Here is a 14,912-nt window from a genome sequence, read left to right on the forward strand (position 1 = left end):
ACACACACACACACACACACACACACAATAACTTTGCGAGGACTATTCACATTCCTAAGTATCTGTAGAACTAAGAGCTTGGTTCAACCATTAAAATAAATTTACTAAACTATTTAAATAAATTTTAGTCAGCTTTGTCATATAAAAAGATGAGCTACAATAATACATTCACATGCTTAAGTATTTTTATAAATTCAAACTTTAAGTGGGGATATCTTTTTTAATACATTTGTGCTTCATATATTTCACCAAATAAAAATAAAATACAGCAGTCAATTAAGCCACTTTTGTCTCCCTCTAAAAGCCATATTCCTCTATTACAGAAGTGTCTTCTACATGCCACATAAATCGGGATTTTGATTCTGCAACTTCAAATCATATGCCATCCATTTTGTTCCTTTGGAATACATGCAACTTAGAAGAGATATGAAGCAACAACATTTTCAGTCATCTATATAGGATGACAGAGGTTTTCAGAAAAGGTGCTCTCTCAATACATTTTCCCATGTCGTGCTGAAGTTTAAAAGCTAAAAGAAATTTGCCACAACAAAAAACAACTTACCAGACGCCTAGCAAATTCTTTGTTTTCTGAAAGAAATCCATATCCTGGGTGGACCTTTAAAAGTAAAATAAAGCTTTTAAATTAAAATCTAAAAACTGGAAACTAAATATGCAGTCATAATTTAAGGCAGTGATCTATGTGCCAATTATTTAAATTAGCTCAAGAGTTTAACTGTTCGACCACCACTTAAATTCACTGATTTGGCAATCCCAAATCACATCTACTGACATGTAATGGACTGAAATGACCTTTCCTGAGGAAAGGATTTTTATAAGTGATATCTTTTATTGGACCAACTGCATGGTTGCAATGCAATGCATTTTTCTTCAGGTCTTCTTCAGCTTTCTTGAAGCAGCACTTTTTATCTATGATTGATAAAATGTACTGATGCCTTTAGAAAAGGAAAAGATAGTCTTTGTCATGTTTCCATTTCTCTGATTTGACAGATTTCTACAAGGGTGTTTCAGAAAGTAACAGCGATTTTGAAATAAAATAGTTTTGTGTGCAGTGATCATTTACTTCTCTAGAAAAGTTGTGTGTACAACAGGTGTGGTCAACAATACCCCCACCAGTGATCCCCGCTGCTGTGTAGCTTTCTACTCATTGCACATAAAATGGTTCTATTCTGAAATTCCTGTTACTTTCTGAAATGCCCTCATATATTTACCCTCATTCATGTTTTTTCTAGCCCTGTGTTAAAGACCCCAGAAGCTCTCAACACCAAAAAAAACCTTTCCCAAGTATTAGCTATTAATAATTGTCCTAATGCTTATATTAGAGGAAGTTCTACCACTGCTAACCTTTAGGGATTCCCAATGGAAGAACATGCTCCACCACCCCTAGGGAATAAGTCATGTGTCTTGGGATCAAAAGCAGGCACACAGTGTGCTGTCAGCCACCCTTTCATAAACACATTGTAATTACAAAACACGGTGTAGGGAACAGTTTCACTTCACTGTTTTCTATTCATATAAATTCTCTACCAAAAAAAAAATATTCTAATAGATTAATGACTAAAGAATACACTGTTTTTATCTCCATTGCCTCTCTTCACAAATAGTGTAAACATCTGTCTTATTTGTTTGTAAATTCAGGGCCCTTTTTGCCCCTGCAAGCACCACATTAAAGCATTTATTTCAAAAGAAGTGATAATACCGATTAAGACATTCCATGGTAATTACTGGTGTTGCCTGACTCCATCCATCACATTTTATTTAAAAATGTTTTTGTATACAGTAGCTCCAGATAATATATCTATTTCACTGGTACCATGGCAAAAAGTATTATTACAGTCAGTTACACATTTGTTTCTATATGATTCCTGTTCAACTTTGAATCTCATCCATTTAGAGGCAGGAAGAAGGCAGGAATAGCCCATATCTACCCATGTACACTAATGTGCATTTTGTCAGCATTATGAAACAACAAAAATAATTACTGGATGCACCATTTCCCTCTTTGCAAGTGTAATTGTGTGTGTATAATTTTAAAAAATGATTAAAATTGAATTTCAACAAAAGTCTTTTTTAGACGCACTTTATCAAAACATTAAAAAAAAGCTGTTATGGCACAGAAAGGGTTAGTGCTCAAAACTAATTGGGATTTTTTTCCCCCAGCAAATTTGGAAATGAACTGAAGCTGCTCCCTGGTGTGAAAGCTGAATCCAGCAGCCACCTGCAGGATCAGCGACCAGCACTGCCAGATGCTACAAAGCCTTTGATTTCCAGTAGCGATTTCGGACACATTTAACTCATGTGACATGAACTAACTGGAATAGCATATTCAATCACTCTTTTTTTTTTTTAAATACAAACTCTGGCTTTTCTGCTTTCTATATATGAAACAGCTGCAGCAGATAGACTCATTCAGACTCACAGCTTGGGCCCTGGTTTTCTTAATGACTTCCATGATGGCATCCATGTTGAGGTAGCTTTTGCTGGTGGGAGCTGGGCCAACACAGACAGCTTCATCCGCCATTTTCACATGAACCTGAAGAGGCAAAATCCTGCATTAACAGATGCTCCCAGCAAAAATAATTACCATCACCCTGAAATATGCACACAAATCTGATTGTTTCAAAGATAATTTACACACCACATCCACTTCTAAAAGGTGTGTTGAAATTGCAAACAATTGCTGTACCAAAACTCAGTGACATTAAATCTTATTTAATTTACTCCAAGCGCAAGTCATTGTCAAGACGTTTTATTATATCAATATATATTTTTTAATTAATTAAATAAATTCATGACAAATATAATTTCAATTTCTTATATTGATCATCTATATGTAAATTCACAGCTCAAAACTACTTTGTTACATGTAGTTTAATATCTTAATACTTAATAACAAACATTCATGGCCAGTTCTAAGCAGGCTCCCCAGGAAGTTGGGGATAATTAGAGTGAATTGAATGAAGGGATGCAGTGAGTGTCCCTGCACAGCATCAGGTCAGCACCATGCACAAATTAAAGCCTGTGACTAAAGAGTTCAATATCACTACACGTGAACCAGAAAATCTTGAGAATTATTTAAGCAGGCTCATGTTTGATTCTTGATCTATTGTATCCTTATTCACATGTGCATATTTTTCAAATCTCAGCATTTTTAAAGTCAATGTATAACTATACAAAAGTCCAAGAAAGTTTTCCAACATATTAATAAGAAAAAAATTAAAATACCAATTTTGAGGGCATTTAAAATGTATTCACTACATCACACTCAGAAGGAAGTTAAAAAAAATGTAATGAGGGGAATCTTTGCTGTGGTTTGTGAGGACCAATGCAATTTTTAACCACATTTACTATTTTAAAACAACATGAATTTTGATAAAAACTTTTCTCATTTAATTGCAATTTGCCGAGAGAATAATAGATTAAAAACAACACTTAAAAATTCAGTATCTATATAAACTTATCAATATAATTAATTCAAACGTAACCTACTTGAAAGTCTGTTTCTTTCTATTTTCATCTCTAATTGAAAAAAAACTTTCACTAACTTCCAGATTGATAAGTGTGAGAAAAAGTTATTGTGATTTTTTTTAATTACAATAAACAAATGACCATTAAACTACATGAAAATGCATAGTTTACACTACTTTCAATTAGATAATTTCTCTGCCTTGCTCTTTAATAAGATGTTTTATACTATAAAGGAGAGTATGAGGGATGTTAAACCTCGTATTAACACGTACAACTGGTTTTTAATGTAACCTGCATGTACTACCAAATTATTCAAGGAAAAAGGGAAGTAGAAAAATGTATATACAAAAATATATGAAATGAGAAAACAGAAGCAAGAAAGTGAAAAGCATTTTAAATGCATATTTTACTCTATAAGCAAATATTCAAGTGAATATGATCAAAATATCAACTGCAGAAGCATAATTCTCTACTACAAGAGAGGTGCAAAACTTTTGAGTTTTGTATCCCATTCTTGCTATACTTAAACGTTTGAAAATTAAGTCATTAGTAATGCCTAGAATCAGGAAGTTATTTAATCTTCTACCCATCTTTAAGTACGTTAAACAGTCCCACTGTAGCCAATGAAACTATTCAGATGCTTAATATTAGGCACATTGTTCTAAATTCCAGGAATGCACATCATTTCCTGGAACCTCTACATTTAAATTTCACATATTCTGCCAACATCTACCTGTACAGTAAAACCTTAACTACTGGCTTGCATTTGAAAGCTTGTCTATCTTGATCCAAACTACACAGCTGGCCCAAGAAAAGATATCACCCTAAGAAATGCTTGCCTCTTGCATAATTTCTGGGCCAACATGGCTATAACATCACTCTCATACTACCACAGTTTAACATGCACACGACATTTCTGCAGAATGGTATTTTACCTTCTAATCACGTGTACATCTTCTGCTTTCTGGTTACTCCTATTCTCCTTGTCCACATCTTCCCTGATTGCTGGCATCTTCCCAATTCCTTGTTCACAGTTCTGCCTCTACTCTATTCCACAGCCAGAAAGCAAAACCAACAGCATCTTTATCAGTTTCACTTTGAGAGGCCAAATCAGACTGCTTATCATGCTCTCTCTGGCAAGAATGCCAGGGGTTTCTGACTTCAGTAGCAGTGTCAGTGGTTACTAATCCCTGTTCAACTTTTGCAAACAGAGGGCATGGACAAACATAGTTTACTGCTTTAAAAGGGGAAGAGGAGCTGCTGGGTCAATAAAAGTCAGCTAAACTGTCCTAACTTTGACCCTAATCCTAAATTCAAGTCCAAGTAGTTTTGCTTCTGTACCACTACAGAATCATGCAAACATGACAGCTGCATTGTAACAGCTGTGTTTGGTTTTCTTTGATAGCAGTGCAACTGGTACATCTGTCTATGCCCAAACTATTTTCTGACCCATGTCAGACAGTTTAAAGATCAGATTCTTAAGGGTCTCCGCTGTATCCATACCCTGCCACACTGTATTTTACCTATTATGTAGCTCACTGTAGGGGTTACAAAGAGTATTCTCATGTACTATACCACAAACATATGACGTAATTTATACAACATTACAGAGAAATACAATGTTAGTTACCCCAATATTTTTCCTATTACAATACCATCATTTTCACCTATCATTGCAGAAGCACCCTTTGAGTTTCTACAAAAAAGCAAGTAGTAAGATGCCAGAAATTCCTCAAGCTGCCTTTGCTATATTACATAGCACACACAACAGGTTTTCTAGAATTTTTTTTAAAAATCCAGTAAGTCTCCCTCTCTGAAAGCACAACAATTTTCCATGATCTCTGAAATTCCAGTTCCATTAATTTTCCAGTTTAAAAAAAATGTCCAAAGCTAAGCAGTTTGAAACTCATCCATATCTTATTCTAAGCCAAACTTTGCAAAAGGGATTTTTTCCCTTGGCCTTTAAATGGAAAAAGTGGGTCTTAAAATACTGAAATTCTTCAGATTCTGATAACTGTCAAAACATCAGAACCTTAGTTCTGATCTCAGGTCTGACCCTGAGCTACAACAAAGACTGGAAGGGATAGTAAAGACGAAGAGGGAACTCCCCTGGGTGTGAGGGAGGGGATCTGGAGCGGGAGTGGATAGGGAAGGAAGGAAATACAGGGGGCATAAATTATTCTTTTCTTTTATGGAGATACTGAATGGAGTTTGGGATGCAAGATTAGGTTGGGCAGGGGAGAGATGTTTTCCTTTGTCAGAGGCAGGGGTGCAGGAAAGGTTGGGATGGAAAGCTTTTGACTGTTGCGGACGTTGGGGTAGAAGTTTATTTTATTCAATCTTCTTATTTAATATTTTTCTCTGTTCCTATATTTTTGTCTTTTACTGTAAGCCACCCTAAGCATTTATTGGGAAGGGCAGCATATAAATCAAATGAATAAATAAATAAATAAATATGATGTGCTTAGACTGCTTCTGCTGTGTACTTTAGCCATGTTAGACTACTTGTTTTCAAAAGTATTTATTTTAAATAGTTACAGGGTTCCAAGATGCCAGTGAATAAATACATGAAAATTACAAACATGCCTTGGTGATGTCTCACATGCACATGCAAGCTGTTAACTTCTGTAAAAATGGGCATAAATTTCATAAAGACTAGAAATTTAATGTAGTGCCTGGAATAAGAAATACAATTTTCTTTAAAAAACACAGCTAACAGACCCACTAATAAACAACTTCACACATTAGAGACGACTCAGAAATTAAAGGTAAAATCTAGCAACTGATGCATCAGATTAGTTTCTGATACTCTTGGGAATTTGTAAATCAATCAATAGATAGTATCTGTCCACATCATTATTTCCTCCTTAACCCTGCATCAACCACAATGCATCCTGGGTCATATTCTTTATTTAATTACCAGTCCAAGCAAAGAAATAGTTAAAATATGCTTAAATAAGTATTCTAATATTTTCTGAATGAGGTGTGCAACTAAACAAAAACACCTTATGCAAAACTTGAGGGGCACATAGCACATCCCATGGCATAAGAAAAGGGATGCTATATTCTATTTAAATAACTGCAAATCACCCAGACTGTGCCATGTCAAGCTGTTTTTGGCTATATCATATAGATTCTGAGGCATAGTTCAGCATATATCACACTAACAGAAAAACATAGCAATGCACTTTGTTCAAGTACATAGTGTTGCTAAGCTTAAGGATAAGATAACAAACAGCAGAGATGGAGCATGGATCCATAGACACCCTGTGCACATACTGAATATTTTATTTCTTGTCTATGCATATACTCTACTTGTCCATTTGTTTAGCCCTCACAATTTCAGGTTTATACTTCTGAGACTAGAAATGGAAATTCTCCCACATTCAACAATATTTTTCCCAAACAAAAATCTTAAGTCTCTAGAAACAAGAGCTTTTCTATATATGTGTGTGTTGGGGGGGGGGGCTAAAACAGACATGTGCCCCTTAATCAATTAAATTAAGGTATTTTACTGTATAGACTTGGATAAAAAAGGATTTAAAACTTATATTTTAAACTTCTAGCTAACTCAAAGTTTCTGCTACTAGAAAAAATGTGGATGCTGGAAGCATGTCATGGCCCCTTACTGACCTATGGAATTCTGGCCACATCCTCTGGAGTAACCAATATTGGACATATCTTGTCTTTCCTGGTAAGAACTTGCACTAACAGTCAAGTGAAATCATAGGATGCTTAGAACCTGGACAAGCCACTGAAATTAAAAGATCCACTGTATCATTTAATAAAATGCACAGCCATCAAAAAGGCAATACTATCAGATTGAAAGTGCTATAAATACTGTTCAAAATGAAAATGTTCTCAGGAAGAAGAGTTCCTACTTTTAATAAATTTAGGAGTCCCATCCAACTTCTGACCAAGATGCGAGGTAAACAGCTGACCTATAAGCAGCACAACCTGTGAAAAAATTCTCTTTTCAATCAGGAAAGTTGCCAGATAAATTAATAAACTTTTCCAGAAAGGTAAAAAACCTGTGTTAGCCAGAACAGAACAAAGTGACACTGAATAGATGGTGGTAAATTAGGTAAAAAATCCATGTTGAAATATCTGGCATATAGCATCTAATGCTGTCATAGCTAGAGGATTAGTATCATATACAGTTAAACAATTAGTGTTACTGTATTTGGTGTCACTGTGTTCTCATGTCCAGCTAGATCATACCAAATACAAACTTAATCAATAATCCCATTGAATTGTCTGGTTATTTTCTACCTTTTAGAATTGGGACAGGTTACAGGTCCATTTTAACCTTGCAGGAAAAAAAAGTAGTCCTAGTCACCATTAAGTAAGTCATTTATACATTCCAAATGACTCATTTCATATAATCTAGAAAGAAGAAAAATATTTTTTAAAAATCATCTCCCTGGTAATTTACATCAGACACTTAAGGCTGTAACTATTCATTGATTATAAAGGCCTACATACAGACTATATTAATTTGTGTGATATGACACAAAAAATTACAGTCGTTTTCCTTAGAATAATTCCCATCTATTCATTTCAAAAGTGAAAACTCTTGTGAAAAAAGATAAGGGGAAAAACATGCACTTTAATACAAAGTGCAGCTACATAGTTTTTATACACAATTTGTGACAGATGTCAGTTATTCATGTATAAATTCCTAATTAAAAATGCAGACGCCTGTGCACACGTGCATGTATGCACATACACACATCCATCAGGAGATAAATGTCTGGGATTCCCAAGTGCCCCAATTTTTCAGACTAGGTCACCCTTTGTATCTGCAGGTCTTCATACACAGAATTTAATACTGCCTCAGGACACATTTTTCCCCACTCCTGTCCATATTCAGGATTCTGTACATCACTAGTGTATTTTATATTTACATACAATCTTTGCCAGATCTGAGAAGTAATGAAAAATCAATCAGGAGAACACTTGTTTTGATGCCAGATAGGACCTTGAGGGTTGCTTAGACAAAGAAATCTAATCAAACAAGTCATACTCTTTTTTAGCTCAAATCAATATTATGCATTGGAACAACATCCGTTCATGTAAGTGGATTCATTCAACTGACCCAAACTGCATAATACAGCTCAGCAAGACAAACTACAATTAACTCAGTCCATAAAATGAGGCTAACAAGTAAAGCCTTTGTAAGGTTCCTCAAAAATAAACAAATAAAGAAACAAAAAAACCACAGCCCTACACTAAGCCTGCAGATGGAAAAGTCTTGAATTAAAAAAAAAGAAAGAAAAATCAATTGAATGCAAAAGAGGTTTGAATTTACTACTTTGCATCTTTCATGCGTTTCCAAAAATAGCATGAAGCTTCTAATGGCATCTCTGAAGTACACACACAAACACAGATAATAAAATCAATCTGTGCACATAGTAATTGTGCAGCATTGTATTGCCTTTGAAGTCCTTACCCACCAAGATAAATGCCATAATTGTGTGCTGATATTTAACCCTAACGTAAAATAATGGCAGAATTTTTAAACTGAGGGCACAGCAGAACTGTTAAAGCCAACTAGCATATCACACAATTTCCAAATTTATTTTTATTCAGCATTTCAAAAACCTAAATAAAATTTGTTTGTGTGCATATAAACAGTCAGCATGAACAGACCTCACTGAAAGCCTATTTTAACAGATATAACATCTAAGTTGTTGGCCCAAAAATAAAGTTATGCAAATAACTTTAGAGAAACTTTGCCAGGACCTACTTGTGCAAGCACTTTGATTCATGGTATTTGTATATATAAATGCTACCTTCAAAGCCCCAACCCCAATCCCTCCCTCACTGTGGGGGCATAGATCTGCCCCCTCCCCCCATCCCTTTCCTCCTCCCTCTGCCCACCACAACAGACTTACAAGCTGGAGGCAGCTGTGTCCAGCATCAAGGACTGCTGGCTATTTAGTTTATGGCCGAATCTCCAAAGCAGCACCAAATCTTTGGATCCAATTCAGCCTAACTGAATTGGGACAGTGATTCAAATCAAATCCGCTGAATCGAATACTTGCTGCTTCACACAGGCCTACTATATATATACACGTAGGTGTAGGATCACAAAGGTCAAGGCAGGAGCCTCCTTAAACAATCATGTAATCTTACGCTCTAATAAAATACTAATCTACAAAGCATGATGCTTAAGTTAACAAAATATAAAAGACACACGGTTCACAAAATATGACGTGCAGGGGTTGGGTACAAAGACAGAAACCAGAAGAATAACCCATGTTACCCTAGAGCAATAAGACCCGAAAGATAAGAAGAGGGAGAAGATCCCTAGTGCCTTTTATGCCCTCCACAATCCCACGCTGGATAACCCTTAACTGACATGGGGGAGAACCCTCCTCCCCTGTGGGAATCCCCTTCCCTGGCAACTCACTACTCCAAGGCCCAGTAAGCCTGTTCTCGTCTCCCCAGGTGAGGCATCTCCTCCCTCAGCAGAGGCGGGCCCTCAGCTATCTTGGGCTCTCCTAGCCGCCAGCCTGCTCAGGGCCCTGTGCACCGCTCCGTGCAATGGTGGCTCTACCTTATGCCAGGGGTTGGAGACCCAAGCCACTTTGTGCAGCACTGGGGTCTTGGTCCACTCCCAGGCCCTCTGTGTGCTGCCTGCGCATCAACGGCCTGGCCTCATACCAGGGGTTGGGGAACCTGAGCCACCATGAGCAGCTCCCAGGACCCGATCCTTCTCAAACCTGCTGTGCACTGGCCTGTGCACTACTACATAGCCTCATGCCAGCGGGTTGAGCAGCTCCCAAGGTCACAGTCTGCTCCCCGGACCTGGCATCCACCATCTTTGCACCGAGTTCTTGGTCTCGTGCCAGGGGTTGTACACCCAAGCCACCTCGAGTGGCTCCCAGAGTCCTGGTCCACTCCCGGACACAGCGTGTACCGTTCGTGCACCATTTGCCACGTTCCCTTGCAGCAGAGCTGGAGAACATGGGGCTCTTCAGGGCAACAGCTCTGCCCTACTGGCCAGCTATGCCAGGTCTTTTTCACTTGCCTGCTTCACTGTCCCTCGATGCAGCTGCACACTGCTCTTTTATCCCCCCCCGAGGCTCCGCCCCTGGATTGCAAGTGGGCCAATCAGGGAGAGGGGGGGTGTAGTCCTCACCCAGGTCCATGCTCTTTGCCTCACCCCAGGCAAAGGCAGGGCAAGTTTCTCCCCAGCTATTACCCAATTGGTGGGAATGCCCCACCAATTGTTCAGAGTCCCTTTTGAGCTGGCCAGTCGGGTTGCTGCCGGCAAGCCCAGCACATAAGTAATGTACACTATACTTAACAGTAACTTAACTAGTATCCCCAAACTAGTGGTTCTCAAACTTTTCAGACTTAAGGCAACCCTCAGTAGTCTTGAGGCACCATGTGGAAAATACTACCTCTTAAGTTTTCACTCTTTTCTGACTACAGAAAAAATTAACAGACCACTTTATCTGTTGAAAAGAACTCAAAAAGACCACAACAGATCAGAATCCTTTCAACACTATGAATTCTTATTTGAAATTTCTGGGTTTATCTTGAAAATTGTGTTAGTATATCTAACAGTGCTAACACTCCATGGCACCCTGCAACACACTTAAAAGCATTTTAAGGCACCTGGTTGAGAATCACTACCCCATACCAAGGTCAGGAAAGGGTTGTGATTCTTCCTACCACTCTAGCTGGGAGACCCCTCTTACCTTAACTCCCTGGCTCATAAAGCCTATTACAAGAGAACAGCACAACTTTACTCTGAGCAGGTAAAGAATTACAATGTAATTCTTTTAGACATCTGAAGGAAAGGTACCTGTTCCTCATTAAAAAAAAAATCTGGATGTTTCTCTTCATAATGTGCCTAATGTCATAACCACCTGGTGTATTCAGCACATGAGCTGAGAGTGAAGGAGGATTAGTGGAAGCAAGTAGAGACAGACTTTCTAAACACCATGCACAACTAGAGAGGATGCCTCTGCAGAATGCTCCAAGTGACCAAAGGAATGGGTTCAGATTCGCTGCAGGTAATGTGTCCTGCCATTAAGGAACCATATTTCTCTTTTATTTTATTAAAAACTTATAGCATTAAGGAGGGAGAGAGGAAAGGAAGGAGAGATGTTTTTTTTCAGCCAAGTTGGACTATAATGAATTTACTGAGTTAACAAAACATTCAGGTAACACGTTGCTCATTGAATAAAAATAACTAAACAAGAATGTGAGGCAAACATAAGATCAGTTCAACTAAAATATGGCCTTAAAGGCATTTTGTGAGTACTCTTAAGTGATGCACTTGAAGGGGCTCTTCTCCATCTCCTGGAGAGAATGAATGTTGTAAACTGGGTTGAAAGAAAAGTTGGTCCTACTGCAAGATAGTAGGAAGTTGATAGACAGTGACCTAATGCTTGGCCTTTAACAAATGTGGTCCATCACAACTGTCTGCCTCTGCATCATGCTCTCCATATCAACATTTTGAAAGTATGCCACAACATTGTCTCCTGAGTCCTCCACTGTGGCAAATGTAAGAGTTCCTAGAATATATTCCCTCCTGCTTCCTTTCAGTTCCCCGTGTAGAGATCATGTCAGTCTCTCAGCAGGTGACAACCAGGGTAGAATAATATATGTAAGTCAGTTAGAACTGACTGAAGTTAGTACACAACCAAGGGCAGTTTGGTGTTGAAAAAACCATGAATAGGCTTGCGAGTTTTGGATGGTGGCCGGGACTACGAAAAGATATTTTTATGTAGCTAAAATCCACCCTGGTTATCACCTGCTGAGAGACTGACATGGTCTCTACATGGGGAATAATTATATACCCATACATATATACAAACACACACACACACACACACACACATAAAATCAGAATTTTTCTTTTTCAGAATTAACCCACATAAATTTAATACTATGAACTTCTGTGATGGTCAAAGTTAAATTTTGAAAAAGTATTCTAGTTTTGATAAAGCAGCAGCATCATATGGAACCAGAGTTGAAATACTAATACTAAATACTACAGGATTTTTTTTGGTTGGTTGGTGATCCCCAACTGGGACCCATCCAGCTCCAGGCCATAGCTGGAGGTAATCTGGGTGCTGGCTGAGTCATACCCACGGCCTTCAGGAAGACCTCCATAAACTCAGGCCATGCAACAGAATTCCATCTCAGCAAGAGACCTCCTGCTACATTTCTTGGCCTACCCAGAACCCTGACTACCTGCCTGCTCCTATCTAGATCCCATCTAAATCTGGCCGAGCCCAACTCTCATCTTGATCCATCCCTGCATTCCTGCTTGCACCCATGCCTAGCCCGGACCTGTACCTTACCTCTACCTAGTTCCTACCTGCACCACGCCCAGCCTAAACCCATACTTTAATCCTACCTGGCTCCCTGCCCAGCACCTGCTTTTCTCTGCTCCCACTACCATGACTGTCTGTTTCTTTCCTAGATTGCCCTGATCCTGTCCCACCTATTCCCAAGTGCTTCTGTCCCTAATTTGGACTTCCTGGTATGACCTACAACCTGCCTTGACCCAGATTTTGTCACAATCTCAGGTCCGGTATTTGGACCTGAACTGATACCCAGTTTTGACCTCACCACTCTCTATGGTAATCCCTGCTGTAACATGCTCCCACTTTGGGCTGACCACAGAGCAGCTCAATAGCCCAGACCCAGCCCACAAGCCATATGTTTGACATCCCTGATTTAAATTATTAGCAAGAAGAAATTTATCCTGCTGATACCTCCTGCCTTTGCTTGGACCACAAAGTTCAGGTGCTAATACTTATTGTCCTACTATCAATGCTAATTTTGGAATGATACTCCCATTTTCTCTGCCCACTCAGAGGTTCCTTTTAATAAAATAAGACTTTTTTGTTTTATTTCTTCAACCATTAGACTCTAATGGTTCCCTGTAAAATCTAGTTTAAGATAATGGCCAACTAGGAAAATATTAAGCATTTTTATTTACCAGATACCTTCCACTGGTACAGAAATAGAAAAGAAAGGAATAAAAGGGATATAAAATGTGGAAAGCCCTGAAACAGCTGCTTTACCCTGCAACATGCATGCCTAAACAGAACACTATTTTTGCCTTAACTTTTCTTTTGTGATATTTAAGCTCAACATAACATATAAAGCAAAATTAAAAGAAGTAGTTCTAAACATAAATGTCTTGGAATCTCTCTCCCATCTGAAATGTCAGTATAGCTTGATTTAGGTCATTGACCTCAATGCTAAAAGCTGTGTGCATTAATGAAATCTCTGAAACCAATGTACCTCTTCTAGTGATATTTTTTCTTTCTGTACCTGACACTACTATAAACGTGCTCGCCCTGCAATGCCTTTGAGCTTTTTAACCACTGAGATTTTGACATCTTAAGCAGAGAGGTAAAGGGGAGCAGGGAGGGCACTGTAACAGTTAAGTAGGAAGGAAAGGAACAAGCAGGAAAGGAGACAGTGATAGCAAATACCGCCAATGCTTGTGGCATTTAATAAATGAAGAAAATTAAAATGTTAAAGCTTTAAGTCTTCACAACAGATGCACTGATGGGAAAGATGACTAAATGCTGATCAGACAGAAAGGGGCTCCCAGTTCTGCCCATGGGGCAAAGGCAGCCAGCACCTGTAAAATATACTTCTAACCCTGTTATGCATTTATACTGTAACACAACACACACTGCTCTGTGACAGAGTTCTCTACACTATTTCCTAACTGGCTGGATGTTTATCGCATAGAGTATGGCTGACAGGGCAGGAAAGGAAGCCACAGGAGTACCTGAGGTGCATGCTAAATTGACCCCTTCCTGGCTACAAGGCACAGGCAAACCGAGGCAAAGAGGTCTGAGCCCAGAGGAGAAGACGGAGGCAGCCTGAGGCCAAGAGGGTTTCCCAAACCCAGAGGAGCAACAGAGGCAGCCTGAGGCCAGGAGTAACAGAGGTGGGCTTGAGGCCGAGAGCCAGAGCCCAGAGGGGGCAACAGAAGTGGCCAGGTGCCAACAAGAGGCTGAGACTGGAAGGCCAGGCCACAGACAGTGGACCCAGGCCACCAGTCAACAGCCAGCGTAACCTGTAGACTAAGACTAAGAAGGCCAAAGCCTATACAAGAAGGCAAAAATTGACCGAGTGACATCTGCAATGCATGAGGGTAGCTATGGGGGAAGCAGGAAGCCACCTAAGGCTAAGGCTTAAATAAAGGCCATTTGGGCCATAGGTGGTCCTACCAGTAGCTGGGTACTAGTAGGTCTTCTGGGTTAGAGAGAAACGCCCGTTGAGAATGGAGTAGTGTGGGGTTAGAAAGCCAAGGACCCAGAGACTCAGATGTTAGGTTGGCATAGGCCAGTGAGAACCACTTGAGGACTCTAAGGAAGCCTTCAAATCAATAACAAACATCAAGGTGTGGCAGGAAAGATAAATAGGGGGGGTTA

At 39.0% G+C, this 14,912-nt stretch overlaps 1 protein-coding gene across 2 annotated transcripts in view; it reads right to left on the bottom strand.

Annotated features, from left to right (window-relative positions):
• PCCA (propionyl-CoA carboxylase subunit alpha) overlaps window positions 1–14,912 on the bottom strand; it is a 475,583-nt gene that overhangs the window by 402,801 nt on the left and 57,870 nt on the right. For both annotated transcript variants that reach the window (XM_090022723.1, XM_090022732.1), the window contains exons 5-6: window positions 2,438–2,551; window positions 563–616 (exon numbers count right to left, since the gene is read on the bottom strand). In XM_090022723.1, the coding sequence (XP_089878849.1) occupies window positions 563–616; window positions 2,438–2,551 (168 nt within the window). The remainder of the gene's footprint in view (window positions 1–562; window positions 617–2,437; window positions 2,552–14,912) is intronic.

The sequence above is a fragment of the Crocodylus siamensis genome, chromosome 1 (assembly GCF_052110815.1).
Source record: "Crocodylus siamensis isolate JL-2025a chromosome 1, ASM5211081v1, whole genome shotgun sequence".
In the NCBI taxonomy this organism is placed as follows: domain Eukaryota; kingdom Metazoa; phylum Chordata; order Crocodylia; family Crocodylidae; genus Crocodylus; species Crocodylus siamensis.